We start from the raw sequence: 14,218 nt of genomic DNA, 5'->3' as shown, positions 1-14,218 counted from the left end.
CTGTCAACCTTAAGTAACAGGAGAAGAGTGCACAAACAAATACACACACAATCTTTCTTCCAGGACACCTACTGACGTCCTCCTTTACCACTGTAAATGACAGATACACAACACACAAACAGACAAACAAACACAGCTCAATGTCCTGTAACATTAAAACATTATTCATGTTTTCCTGTGGTTCTTCATGGAAAAATAGTAGACTTACTTTGAACTGAACCGAACACCAACCATCTGCCTCTTTCTGTGTCTCGCAGACCGAATCGCCCAGAACAGGAAAACCATTGTGTGTCCGATGATTGACGTGATTGACCACGACAACTTCGGCTATGACACTCAGGCAGGGGACGCCATGCGAGGGGCATTTGACTGGGAAATGTACTACAAACGGATACCCATCCCTCCGGAGATGCAGGGGGATGACCCCAGTGAACCCTTTGAGTGAGTGACAACACATTTCACTTAGATTAAATCATACTTTCTAACAGTGTCCTGTTCTGCATCAAATTTAAACAAAAATGGAATCTACACTTTGCAGAGTTGACAGTCATTTTTCCACCAAGAGCAGTTTACCATCCATGCTTTACATTGTCAATTTAAAATTTTGAAGGTTTTTCTTAAACTGAGCGATAAGTGACTCATCATCATTATAGCAGCATGTTTGTTTTGAATGAAGCAGAATGACAGTGTGAAGCCCAGTTGAGTTTAATGATGGTATCTTTGTTTTCATACATCCAACAGGCTTTAATTTAGCATCATCTGTCCTTCAGCCCCATTATTAAAAGCTTCTACCTGATACAGCCGCACATTGTACTTGATGTTTTGTTGTTTTTCTTTTTAAAATGCTCAATTAACCAAAATAATGATAACTGTCCTGGCCTGACAGGACAACTTTTGGTGGAGGTGATGCTAGTTGGTGCAACACCCATTTGCTACAGTACATACCATTGCATCATTTGACACATGTCAATTACTATCTGGAGTAGACACTGTGTGCCATACCAACAGAAAAAGTAGTCAAGGTGCAGTATGTACAATAAGGGCAAAAATTGTAATAAAACTGCTGCTTTTCTTGAGGTTTGTTGACACTGCAATGTTAATGGATGTCAGTATATGGGCTTCTTCAGTTGTTCGAACATGCATAATATCTGCAGATGTGGTAATGCCCTTTTACACTGTAGAACATGACTTTTGAAGAGTAATTAAACACAAATAAGACTCAGAGTCTGATGCCATGCTAGCTGTTCTGTGAGGCTGTGCATATAGCCACAGCAGTGCTTTGAGCTAAGTTCTAATATCAGCATGCTAACATGCTCATAATAACAATATTATAATAATCATGTTTAGTAGGTATAATTTATGTTATAAATACTAACTTAAATAGCAGTAAACAGGATGATGCAAATGTCCTTCACATTGCAAGTATAAACCAAAGTATTGGACATATTACAAATTTGACCTGGTAATAGCACTAAATGAAAAGTCAGCCGATCACCATAGTTGTTACAATTCATCCCGCGATCCCGAGTGTGACATGAATGTTATGGCAATCCGTCCAATTGTTGAGACATTTTTCTCAAAACCACAACCAACCTCAAGGCAATGCTAGAGGAAAGGTCAGGGGATCATCAAAGAAATTTTAATCAGGAGAGACTTCTTTGAAAACGAGGCTTGAAGAGTAATTAAATTAACGTATGGTTTGACATAGTTCATATAAGCATGAAGATAGTCTAATTGAACTTCTGGTAAGATTTATTAGGATTCAATGTCTGGACACCATAAATATCTGTAAAAAAAATTGTGTAAATCCTCAGCGCTTGAGGACAATTCAGGGGGTCACCAAAGTCATTAGTTTTCATCGTCTGGGCACCATGGGATATCTGTAACAAATTCCGTAGCACTCCATTTTCATTACTTTTTAACTTTTGCACTGAGAGCCCCGCGGGGGGGAAATCCATGTGCTTGTACAGCAGGCAGTATAGTGGAAGTCAACCCCCTCCTGAGCAGCCACTTCACGAATGCACTGCAGTGCTCTCCTAACTGTAGAGACTGTGTCAACACATGAATTAAACATTGTGCTTAGTGGTTCCTTTACTTACAGCCACACTTTAACACCTAGAAACAGGTGCCAAATGCCCATGTATTATTTGTTTTGTTCAATATGTATAATGTAGACTTGGGTCATTTTATCAGCAATAGAAGGACATTTTTTACGTTGCAAAGAGGAATTTAAATGCCTGAATGTCCTTCACCAAGTCTCTCGTTGCCTCCTTTCCAGACTGGCAATGGGGGAAGGAATGAAGGAATATGTGGATGTTTGAGTATTGCATGCTTACTCTGGAAAACAAAATAGTCTTAGTTAAAGTGTGAAATTTAATTTTCTCCATGCACAATGGGCTATAATATAATTTCCGACGGTAATTAGGGCTGAGCTATGTTTTTTTTTTTTTTATTACTACAATATGAGATTTCTTAATTAACACAACACACAAAGGCTGAAATTTATAAACCTGGTAGCTCCATCTACTCCTTTGCTTCACTTTGTCTCAGCAGTAATTAAGTCCATTCCCATGTATTGTTTCAAACTCAAATTTTTACTAATATAGATTTAGATCAATTTTTAGAGTATTAGGTTATTATTCCAAGCAAAGCCAAACACTCATTTGTACACTGTCATCTGACTGCAGATGTTTCACAGTGGGAATCTAGCCGCCTGTCCACACTGGACATGCCCATCAAATCAAACAGGTTAATTTAGGAATAGAACCAGCTGAATACAAGACTATGTATTCAGCTTTTTTGTCTTAATTGTCTTCCTGACTGCACAGCAACACTGTGGCTAAAATATCCAGTGTAAACAGTGACATAATACTGCTGTAGATGTTATGCAAGAGTAACAAAAGCAAAGCAAGCAATACATATCTTGGGTGAATTGTTTTGATTTAGTCTGGAATACTAATTTGTTGCTTGATAAAAGTACTTGTCTACCATTCGGCTAAAAGTATGTGGAGAATGTGGTCAATAGCTATATCTTAGACAATAGTGTTCTTCCAACCTTGTGGCAGCAGTTTGGTGAACGCCATTTCCTGTTTCTACATGACAAATACCCCAGGTGCACAAATCCAGATCCATGAAACAATATTTTTCACATTTTTCTGGAAACCATTAATGGATTTCAATGGACTGGCACACCCAACACCTTTGGGATTAATTGCGAGTCAGTACTTATCTCCCAACATCAGTTTCCAAGCTCACTAATGCTCTTGTGGCTGAATGGGAGCAAATCCATGCAGCCGTGCTCAAAAATCTGGTGGAAAGCCTTTCCAGAAGAGCGGAGGCTAATATAGCCGCAGATTAATTCCCACGGTTTTGAAGTAAACATCCACATATGAGTTCAATGTTCAGACATCCACATACTTTTCCATGTATTTTCTCTTCTTTTATTAGCAGACATTGAATATAGAACATTGTCACTGTGCAAGTAAATTGGAAACTATTTGAATTTCATTACACAGCAAACAAAGCCATTAATTTATCACATATCATACAGCTGCAGTGGTAATTTAGAGACATATCAGATAGCTCAACCCACAGAGAGCACAGAAAACATAATTTTTTTCATCACTCCACAAAAAAAACTTTTTTACTTTTTAATTATAAAACAGATCATGTACTGTAACAAGTTCCATCGGTGTTCAAGTCAAAAACAGATTATCAAAAAAAAATAAAAAATAAGTGCACAGTACAAAGTACAGAGGTTTTTGTAATCACTGCTAGTTTCATTTAATCCTTTTCACCCTTGGAGAAGGAAAACTGCAGAAACCTGGCTGTTATCACCACGGGACCTCGTATCTGTGCTCACTGCTCATGAGGCGTGGGAAGCCCCAGAGTGTTTCTCACTGCTGACTGTACAGTAGCTGCTCTGTTTGCCTTTAATTGATCCTCCTCAGAGACGACTTTGGCGAGAGCAGACTACCTGCTGGCTGCCTGCCTCCAACTTCTACCTGATGAAAAGCTTGTAACTATGACAACCCGCAAGTGCGTATTGTGGTATTTCTGCAGTAAAGTGGACCACATTTCTTTTGGGGGATGAAAAGATGACAAAAATCCAATTGAGTTTTGACTGATTGCTAAGATCGGTGTTACATTAATCGGGTTAAAGTGAGGCATGTGGTGGAGAGAGATGGGTAAATCAAATAGAAATGTGTCTGCACCTGCTGCCCCAATTCTTCTGCCTCAGGTGTGCTGCAGCTACAATCAAGTACAGCAGCGATACAACAACTAACAAGCCCTGCACTCAGCAGCACAGAGCTTGTCACAGCAGACAGAAGCCACAGTGTTCTGTAGTGGGTTAATTGGTTTTGCATTGTTCAGAGCATCTTCATTATCTGGTGAGAAATAGTTCCACTACAAATACATGAACTCTGTGACTTAGTGTTTGCGTGTCTGTGTATATTTTTCTCTGTTTTGTTTTTTTTATTCTTTTTATTCTTTTTGTTTTTTTGAGTTTTTAGTCTGGTAAGCTTAATGATGGCTTTGTTGCTCCCTTATGTTTCACAGCAGCTGTGGTCAGTGACCGAGAGTCACAGTGAAGAACATAAATAATGCATAAAAACCTCTCAAACCCATCCTGTAAAATCCACTTGTCTGCCTTTAATCCATTATGTTCAGTTTGTTTCAAACAATTGTCACTTTAGCAATATATTACTAAATATGCTACCTCCATTGGAGCTTTCAGGCAGCAGTGTGACACTGAAGACATGTGAATACACAGCTTTCTATGAAGAAAGTACATACTAATTACATACATTCTGAACCAACCATTGTTTTATTTTTTGCTGTGTGCTTTCAGGTAGAATTTGGATTATGGAATATAGACCTGGTTAAGGTAATACCTGTATGTTGGATAGGAAGAGGACAAGATTTATTTTTCTAGTCATTTCAGTCATTGGGTAACATTCATATAAACCAAAAGTAAAAAACAAATACTCATAATAAAACGCAAAACAAAATAATAACTTTTCCCTAGCCTTGATCACACACTGACACAATTGAGCACAAATACACCATTTTCTTTTTGACTAACCGGATCAGTATTATGCACCTCATTTGTACAACATCATGTCATTTTTAACCTTGTGAAATAGCTTCTCCAAAACAAAACTCCAAACAAAAAACAAAAAAATCAATATGCCTTTCCTCTGCGTATGCCTCCTTCTGATTCTCTCTTTATTAAAAAAAAGTTGCTGGTGTTGTTAGAGGTGATGATATTTGATCGTGTCCTTGGTTTCTCTCGCTCCATCTTCATTCCTTTACTCTGATAACGTGATAAGCGGAAGTATGCTTGTTAGTTGTTGCAGTTGTTTTTGAATAGAGAATAAGTAAGTAAATCTTTTAAAACACATCTAAATAAATAGATGTTTTCTTTGTGAAAATTATGCTGCAGCTCTGAACGGTTCTGGGTATGGATGTTGTACAAAAAAGTTGTAGTAAGTGTGTGCGTTGTATTTTGTGTGTCCTGCAGGTCACCGGTGATGGCAGGTGGACTGTTTGCTGTGGACAGGAAGTGGTTCTGGGAGCTGGGAGGATATGACACTGGTCTGGAGATTTGGGGAGGAGAACAATATGAGATCTCATTCAAGGTAAAAATAATCAAATGACAGGATCGAATGATATATGAGCCAACAATTAAATTTCAGTTAAAGACAGGAAAATATGGTGAAATTTTTTTTTTTTTTTAGGCTTATAAAGCCCAAAATAATTTATTTTACACATGAGATACCTGGAATGTACTGTATTTCATCCTGTAACCAGCCATTCTGCTACCTTTAGACCTTTGTCATTGCATCAAGGGCACATAATTATAATCCTTAATTTTCTTTTGAAAATAAACGTTGTTCCTAAGCAGCAGCATTTTCTTTTGGCTTCAGTCATCTAAAATGAAAGTTTTATGTATTGGTTCACTAAGGACGTCTTTTGTTCATAAACAAGGACGTTCTCTTTGTTTTGTCTTTGAAAGTCCTGCTCTATTTCTAATGTTCAACTTCAGATTTATTAGAATTTCCCTCAGGCTGCTCTTCATTTAATGAGCCCAGATAAAAAACAAAAAAAAACAAATTCACATTTACATCCAGGTTTGGTGTCAGGGCCGTTGATGAACAGTTGAATGGAAGCAGGATGTTCATGGGAGACTTTTCTCCTCACTTCTAATTCAGGAAAACATTTACGTGATCATGTTCTCTCTACCAGCCAAAGAACCAACCGGAAGAAGAATAAAATGGACAAACTGATTCAAATACACTGATTCAAATACATGTCTTTTTGTTGCTCCTGATGAGTATAGTAGAAACAGAGACAGTTGTAGCTCCGTTAATGAGATTGGCATTGTTCCTATCCCATCCTACACCAACTTGAAACCAGCTTGGAGTGTGATGTGTAGCTGACCTCTGACCTACATGTTTTGTGTGGCTATATAAGATACTACTTTTTTTCCCTTATGCCCATAATAAAACGCCTGCTAAAGTTTTGCTTTTTTAGTTTTATATTTTTGTCGTAAGAGAGCGATGATTCCTGTTTTCTTACAGACAGTAAGTGGTGTCTTTTAACCATGACCACAATCTTTCCCTGACCTTACCCAATTAGTTTTAGTGCCTAAACCTAACCAAACTCCAGTCATAGCATCAATTACAGTTGTTGGAAGAGACTGATTAGTAATGTTATGGTGTCCTGGTGATAGAAGCACAAAATGCTCATATGGGTCATGTTGGAAGCCAATGACAAACAACACATTAGACATGATTCTATCAGTGTATCTCTATGCACATTTTAAAGTATCACATTAGAAAGTCATTTCCAACACATTTTTGCGGGGTATATAAAGCATACTAGCAATGTATGACACATCTAAACTATAAATCAGGTCCTACAGCTGAGACACCTATGGCTGGACCACTATACAGTGAGAAGCAGAAGTTTCCACCTTAACCCCAAAGTGCAAAGGATAACCCTCAACTTGAGCAAAAGCTAAAGATTTCTTATGTTTAAAGCTGTAAGTGTGAAACCAATGATAAGCTTCAACTAACACCGACCGTGACCCGGGACCGAGCCTGGTGCAAAAACCTCTCATGTTTTAAAACTGTTTTGAAGCTTTTCATCTTTATAAGTAATTACTGAGATAATATCCCATACCAAGGTTATTATTTCGGCCAAGATTATCATACTATTAAATTTTGCTATCTGCACATGCCTAGCTGTGCCTCTTATGCCCTCAGATATTCAATTTGGTTTCCTTTTTATTAAGATCCCCATTAGCTGATACAGCAGACAGCCAGTCTCCTGAGGTGCGGAGATTAACAGGCTCTCATACAAATCCTTACAACCAAACTGCTGCTCCCACAGACAGTGGAGGCCTGCTCACATGTGAAACACAATCACTTCATTTACTGGTACAGTTAATCTAAATCTCCACCCTGGTCACACTGGTATGGGAACATAAGGCATTTCCAGCTCACACAGTGAAATAATGTCAGCACATGCAGACACACAGAGGCAACATGACCTCACATGCCGAGCAAGAGGATAATGCAAGGGATAAAACTGACGGCAGATTTTTTTAAATATATCGCTCCGGCAGATTGGGGTTTCAGTTATGCAAACATTTCTCAGAGACAGAGCTGCTCTGGAGGCAGAAATAATTAAACCTCCATGGATGGAGCCAGAAAAAGTAGTTATTCAGAGTAAAAGTTAGCTAACTGGCAAACAGTTGGCAGAAGAAAACTTTTCTAAAAGCATACATTAAAAAATAAATCACGTTTTTTTTTTTTTTATTCATGACTGTAGAATTCAGAATATTGATTGCTACCATGATAAAGCACTGGCTTTCTGATGTGTGTTTCCATAACAACACCATCAAACAGTCTATGCTTGCCAATGAAAACTAACTTTATGGTTAATGACATGTGGAATATTTTGCATACTTATTATGCACTTTCTGTGTTGCCCTCTGGTCCAGGTGTCAAACCAGCCTGAATACAAAACCATCTGTAACCATGTTAACCATCTGTTGTTTAAAAAAACATGGGATCAGTCCACTCAGATTGATGACGGAGCCAGTACTATCCTTGGAGCTTTAAATTCCTATTTTATCCTGACTTTGCATTCATTGCTGCCAGCCTTTGGTTAGGTCATTATTATTCATGTAGTGGAAGCGAACACATGGCCGGAGCCACTGAAATACATTATATACTGAACTGTATGCATTTATGTTTTCTTTATACAAAGGCACCAATAGAGACAACTCAAGTTTTATTTACCGTTTCAGTCAATGCTGGATTTTGTCTTGCAGCAAAATGTTTTATTCATGCAGCTGGAGTGACTTCTGTTGTTCTGTAGTTTCTCTCCATCAGCTGAACTGTGTACTGTACCCTCGTCTTGGTTCACTGGTGGTGGAACTTCTCATCTACAACAGACCAGAGAGACTGTGGTTGAGTTGCAGTGACAATGATGTCAACAACACAGGGTCATGATGACTTGTTGGTTATGCCTGGATGGGTTAATATAATGCTAGTTGGTGCTTGAAAGTATTCACATGTGGGGGGTTGTAACAATTGTAACAATACAAACTAGGTTCAAGTAAGTGAGGGAATTTAAAATTAAAAAGTTTTTAGTGTTCTCTATTTTTGTTATTGTCTGTGTCTTAAAACTTTTTTCACTTCCCTATGTGGTGCTCATCTCCGACCCAACTGGTTACTATTAAAGACATACATCTGTAAATACAGGTCACATATATATACATATATACATAGTTTTAGATAGAACATGAATATTGACTTACTTAAACTTCTATCTCCTCTGATACTGACCTCAGTCAGCTCCCTCTATCATTCCTTATCCTTGGCAACATGTAGATCCCCGCTAGCTTTTCCATCACAGATCTGCAGCAAGTCATTTCTGGTCTTCCAGGTTTTCATTTGCCTGGATAAATCCATCACAGCAAAACCTTGAAACTGACCCAGACACTGCAGTGACCTCTGCCTTATTTCACAGATGATGTTCTTTCTTCTGGTTTCTCTGGCTTGGTTACATGTACATTCTGAACCATGTATTACTTTAAAATTAATGTTGCTGTTGATATAAAATTGATTTTAAGCTTGGACATTGCTCTTAGGCTACTCAGTGTAATGTTTTTAAATATACTAAAGGAACACAGTGGGTTGAACCATCTGTGAACTGAACTGCCTCTACACCCTGTGGAACTATCTGTTGTACCTACTTACTCCTTGAAATTGTATGCAAAGTATTTATATTTCATGTTCTATTATTACTGTCCATTTCTTGAACTCCCAGAAGCTTCAGCCTGCCTCCAACCTTCGAATAGCAAAAATCATATTTACATAGTAAAGGACTCTGCAGAAACAATTTGGAAGCCCTGCACCTCTTTCTTCCCATACTTAACTTGTTTGTTTTCATGTTTAAATCCAGCTTTTCATTTCCCCACTTTTCATTTAGCTATTGTCTTAAAGACAAAACAATTTCTTCGTCTTGCCTGCTGTCTCTAAGTCTTCTTTTCTTTCCCATCCTCTTCAATGGCTCTCTTTCATTCTCATGGTTTCTTTTCAATATCGCAAGCCAAGAAAGAGAATCATCACTGTTGTCTTCATTATAGTTGGAGGATTAAAATGAGGAGCCGCTGTTGGATGTCTCTGTTATGTGAGATAGACATGGGAAAGGAAAAGAAACAAGATAAAACTGCTGTAAATGAAGGTTTGTTCTACTTAAGACAACAACATTAGGGTGCTAAAAACATATTAAATGTATTAAATATTTCAAAGAGACAATATGCCTTGTTCTCCTGAAGAGCTTTTGCAGTCAGCAGTTTTTGCCCGTGCCTTAACCCAGCAGCTCTTTCTCTAATTTGACCCTGTTGCTCAGGTGAAGTCAAGTTACCATCATATCCTAATATGGTTTCAGTGTCTTCTCTTCTTCCTCCACTGTCCTGCCATTTCATCTTTATTGCCTCTCCATCTGAATTCACTCCTCCCTCCTCTTAGTCTCCCAGGATTTATAAGCCTCTTAGAACCATCATACTTCATGCTTCTTTCTTCTTAGCCATCAGTCTCCTGCTCATCTCCTTGATCATGTCCTTCCTTCACCTTCCTTTACCTTTCCACAACTTTGTCTTTGAATGTTAAGGTGGAGAACTTCTAAATGCAATAGAGATTCATCTGATGAAAGAGCTTTCTCTCTTTTTGTGTTCTCTGTAGGTGTGGATGTGTGGTGGTCGGATGGAGGACATCCCTTGCTCCAGGGTAGGACACATCTATAGGAAGTATGTCCCCTACAAGGTCCCTGGTGGGATTAGCTTGGCAAAGGTAATTCTTCACACTGTGTGCCTCTACGGTTCAGGATAAAATACAATACAGCAGATCAGTCACAGATTTTCTGTATGCTATAACAGTCTGATACAGGGCTTCAGTGTCAGCTGTTACAATCACTTCTCAGTCACAACACAACAATGGATTACATTATACTGTAAGGACAACTATTCAGTTTCATTGAAAGCAGTGGTAATCAAAGTATAATGGATCTGTATTGGCTAACACAAGGCTAAAACAAAAGGCACTCCTGTTGTCCACCACTCCTTTGAGCTTTACAAAAACAATGGTACCTACAGTATGTAATGCACAGCATAAAAAAATGAGTGCACCACAGATCAGAATGAACAAATAAACAGCAGCCAACTGAATGAATGATCAATGGTAGCAGTGTCAATTTGGATTCTCTTTTAGTAACACATGGAAAAACTCAATATTAACTTCAGTTTATTGTTCATTGGATCATTAGATGAAGACAGGCCACGTATATACCTGCTCAAAGGTCCACATTCTAACACTATATAATATAAAATATTACAGGAAACCATTAAACGAAAGATGAAATGCAGGCTATATTTGGATACATAAATTATGTATATTCTACAAAGGGATTCAATTTACACGAGTATCACGATTGCAGCCATAAAATAATGTTAAAAGCTAATCCTGCAGAGGTTGAGATATCCTGACTTTTATTATAAATAAAAATACTGGATCTACACTTTTACTACACTTCTGATAATGCAACTCAATATTGTCTTTTTTTGTTAGACAGTGCCTGCCTGCCTAAACACCCACACTGTTCAGTTATAATGCCAAAAGTTTGTAAAGTAGACCTGTTGTTAATGAAATTCCCTCAGCCCAAGCTGTGATGAAAACTTCCATGATATCATCAAGGGCTTTTTTGTCAGACTTGACTCCTCCAGAGCCACATAAAACATTACACAAAAGTATAGCAGCTACTGACCTGTGCCACTGTTTTATGTATGTAATATCACATTCGATTCAGTATTAGAATATAGTCAAATATTAAAATAAACTTCCATAACTTCCCTTAAGATTTAAGTTTGTCCTTCCTTTAATATTTTCCATCAAGTCTGAATGTTACAAGTCCATTGTCAGTTATTGTGTAGCTTTTAAATGGAACAGACGGCAAAGCTCATCCACGGCAACAATACATTTCCAATGTTTATAATAGACCATTTATATTCGTAGTTCCTCTTTATTGGCTTTCTGTGTTTTGTTCTTTGGTCTCTTTAAAAAGCTCTTATCAGTAAGGTTTATTAATTAAAAAAAACAATAAGTGAAGCAAAATCCAATTATGCTGTTACAAAATTACAACATGACATCTTATCAGCAAAACTGATTTTAACTTTATTATTAATCTGCAGTATTCACACAGAGGGATCTTCAGCATTTAAATGACAGTTACAAAAACACCATATTTGGCTTTATGCTGTGCTGAAATATGGCTTGATGTGAAACCAAATATATTTTAGTTCAGGAAATATGTAGCCATTGGAGTACAAAGAGTTTTTATCTTTTTCATGCAAATACTCTGAACTAAAGGAGTGAATTAACTTTTGTCTAATTAAGCTCAAGTACATAAATAAACACCGGCATAAACATACATGAACACTACACACATGCAGGCACACATACTGTACACTTGTACACACATTCAAGCACCTTCGGAGAGCTTTAAGTGGTCCAGTATTACAAATGGCAGCATTTTTGTTTCCTACATCCTCAGCTAAGTACTCTCCTCTTTCTCCTCCACGCAACATCACTTTGCAGTCAGCTCAGCATCCGCTAACAAAAGACCACCAGACGAGAGGCAGCAGTATGCAGTCTATCCACTATCTTCAACTCATAGCCTTTGCAGGTGTTACTGTGAAGAATGAGCTTAAGTTTCTTTGTTTCTTGTATTCTTCAAAGTACCTACACAGAATGAGAAATTGTCTAAAAACGCTAAATCATCTGGGGTGTAGCTGAACACCATTCATTATGTATGCCTCCGCAGCAGCCTGGAACTTGGCTCGGTTTGGCTCTGTGTGCAACTAAAAGGCACTGGCCTTTGTTTTGATTTTTTATTCTGACCAGCAGTCTTTAAACAAGACTTCAGTGGAATGCTGACGGTCCTGAATCGACCTGACCCTGCAGATAAAGAAGAACATTTACATAGACATACTTTGTTCTCGGCAAAAACTGCTGTGACCATTATCATGGTTATACCTTCTTGTATTCTTTTTTTCTTTTTTTGCAACAGTACTTACTTTAAATCCAAATGAAATTAAATGGCTGCAACAAAGTAGTCAAATGTTGTTGTTATAGTGGGTTATTCCAAGGCAAGGTAAATAAATGGATATTGTTGTTAGAGCAGACTTTCTGAGACCAATCTACGATACTAACAGCAAATTATGTAAACATTTATGTTCACAAAATTGTCTAATGTGGTTCTACAAAATCATCCTCACTACCAGGTACTGTGGGATTGTGTTTATTTGTGGGAGGCTCATAGACATTTCGAGATCCCTGTAAGAAAGAAGAAAAGTTGGTTTAGTGAATGCATATATGTACCTGACTCTCTTTTTGATTTGATTTCAGAACCTAAAACGTGTGGCAGAGGTGTGGATGGACGAATACGCCGAATACGTGTACCAGCGTCGGCCTGAGTACCGCCACCTGTCAGCAGGAGACATGACAGCCCAGAAGGAGCTGAGAAACCGCCTCAACTGCAAGAGCTTCAAATGGTTCATGAGCGAGGTGGCCTGGGATCTACCCAAACACTACCCACCAGTGGAGCCTCCTGCTGCAGCGTGGGGAGAGGTAAGGATTGGTTTCAGAAATGACTTTGATTGAAATCCCTCCCGCTGTCAGCATTAACATGTACATACTGTATATACATATAAACAAGTCTGATCATGAATTGATTTTTTAAAATAAAATAAAAATAAAAAAGTAAGAGGAATAACAATATCAAAGGAAGTGGGAAATTGATATGAATAAGAGACTGCTCCTTAGCTAAAAGCAAAGTTTAAACAGTGTTTTCATACAAAAACAGCAACAACAATTTCTTTGAAAATGTCAGCTGTTTCTACTTCCCCTTAGATTTTTTGGAAAACATTTTTGAATGCCTAAAAACTACTTCACAAACTCTGGTTCTCAGAACAACCCCAAAAAAGCACATCCACCATGACTATACTTTGTGATCTCATCAATAAAATATACTCAGAATAAAGTCATTGACACAAATATGAACCACTTCCTTTACTTGATGCCAAAATCAGCATGTTGTGTGTATATGGGTTATGCATTACAATTATATATAATTAATAACATTTATCAGAATTAACCTAAAGAGGCACCTCAAAGACAACATAAGAGTTGCCTAAAACAATAACATTAAACTCATTAGTGAATATTTCCAGAAAGTAGGCACTGAAGTTCAATTATCATTACAAAGCTTTGTAAATGAATACAGAGATGAACGTTATCAGAGATATCATCTATATAGTGAAATGTGTTATGTCTTTCTTACAAGAGTTGGGCTTTTCAAATTTACTGGTCCATCAAGGTGGGTAGAGGCATGACTCTAAAGCCGGACACTGGCAGGAGAGCAGTTCATCTACTGGTGATACAGCAGCATAGTTAAATTTATTGCTGTGTACAAGGATTGGATTGGGCTGTGAAGTGATTTGTATGTAGCACACACACTGCATGGCAAAATAAAGTATGCTGGATACAAAGGTGACCATTGCAAGGCATATATCATGTAAAATTCAACACATGACTTTTTACTTATTAAAAATAAAATACTAGTGAGAGTTTTCCAAGTTGAAAGC

At 37.7% G+C, this 14,218-nt stretch overlaps 1 protein-coding gene across 1 annotated transcript in view; it reads left to right on the top strand.

Moving 5' to 3' along the window:
- Positions 1-295: 295 nt before the first annotated feature.
- Positions 296-14,218, top strand: part of LOC118331732 (polypeptide N-acetylgalactosaminyltransferase 10-like) — a 17,859-nt gene continuing 3,936 nt past the window's right edge. Inside the window, exons 1-4 of the mRNA XM_035666802.1 lie at positions 296-441; positions 5,525-5,642; positions 10,263-10,370; positions 12,981-13,202. Of these exons, the coding sequence (XP_035522695.1) occupies positions 296-441; positions 5,525-5,642; positions 10,263-10,370; positions 12,981-13,202 (594 nt within the window). The remainder of the gene's footprint in view (positions 442-5,524; positions 5,643-10,262; positions 10,371-12,980; positions 13,203-14,218) is intronic.

The sequence above is a fragment of the Morone saxatilis genome, unplaced genomic scaffold (genome assembly GCF_004916995.1).
Source record: "Morone saxatilis isolate NCDOM2014 unplaced genomic scaffold, NCSU_SB_2.0 Contig20, whole genome shotgun sequence".
Taxonomy (NCBI): Eukaryota; Metazoa; Chordata; class Actinopteri; family Moronidae; genus Morone; species Morone saxatilis.
Note: the sequence above shows the minus strand (reverse complement) of the source record. Positions and strands in the feature narration are given on the sequence as shown.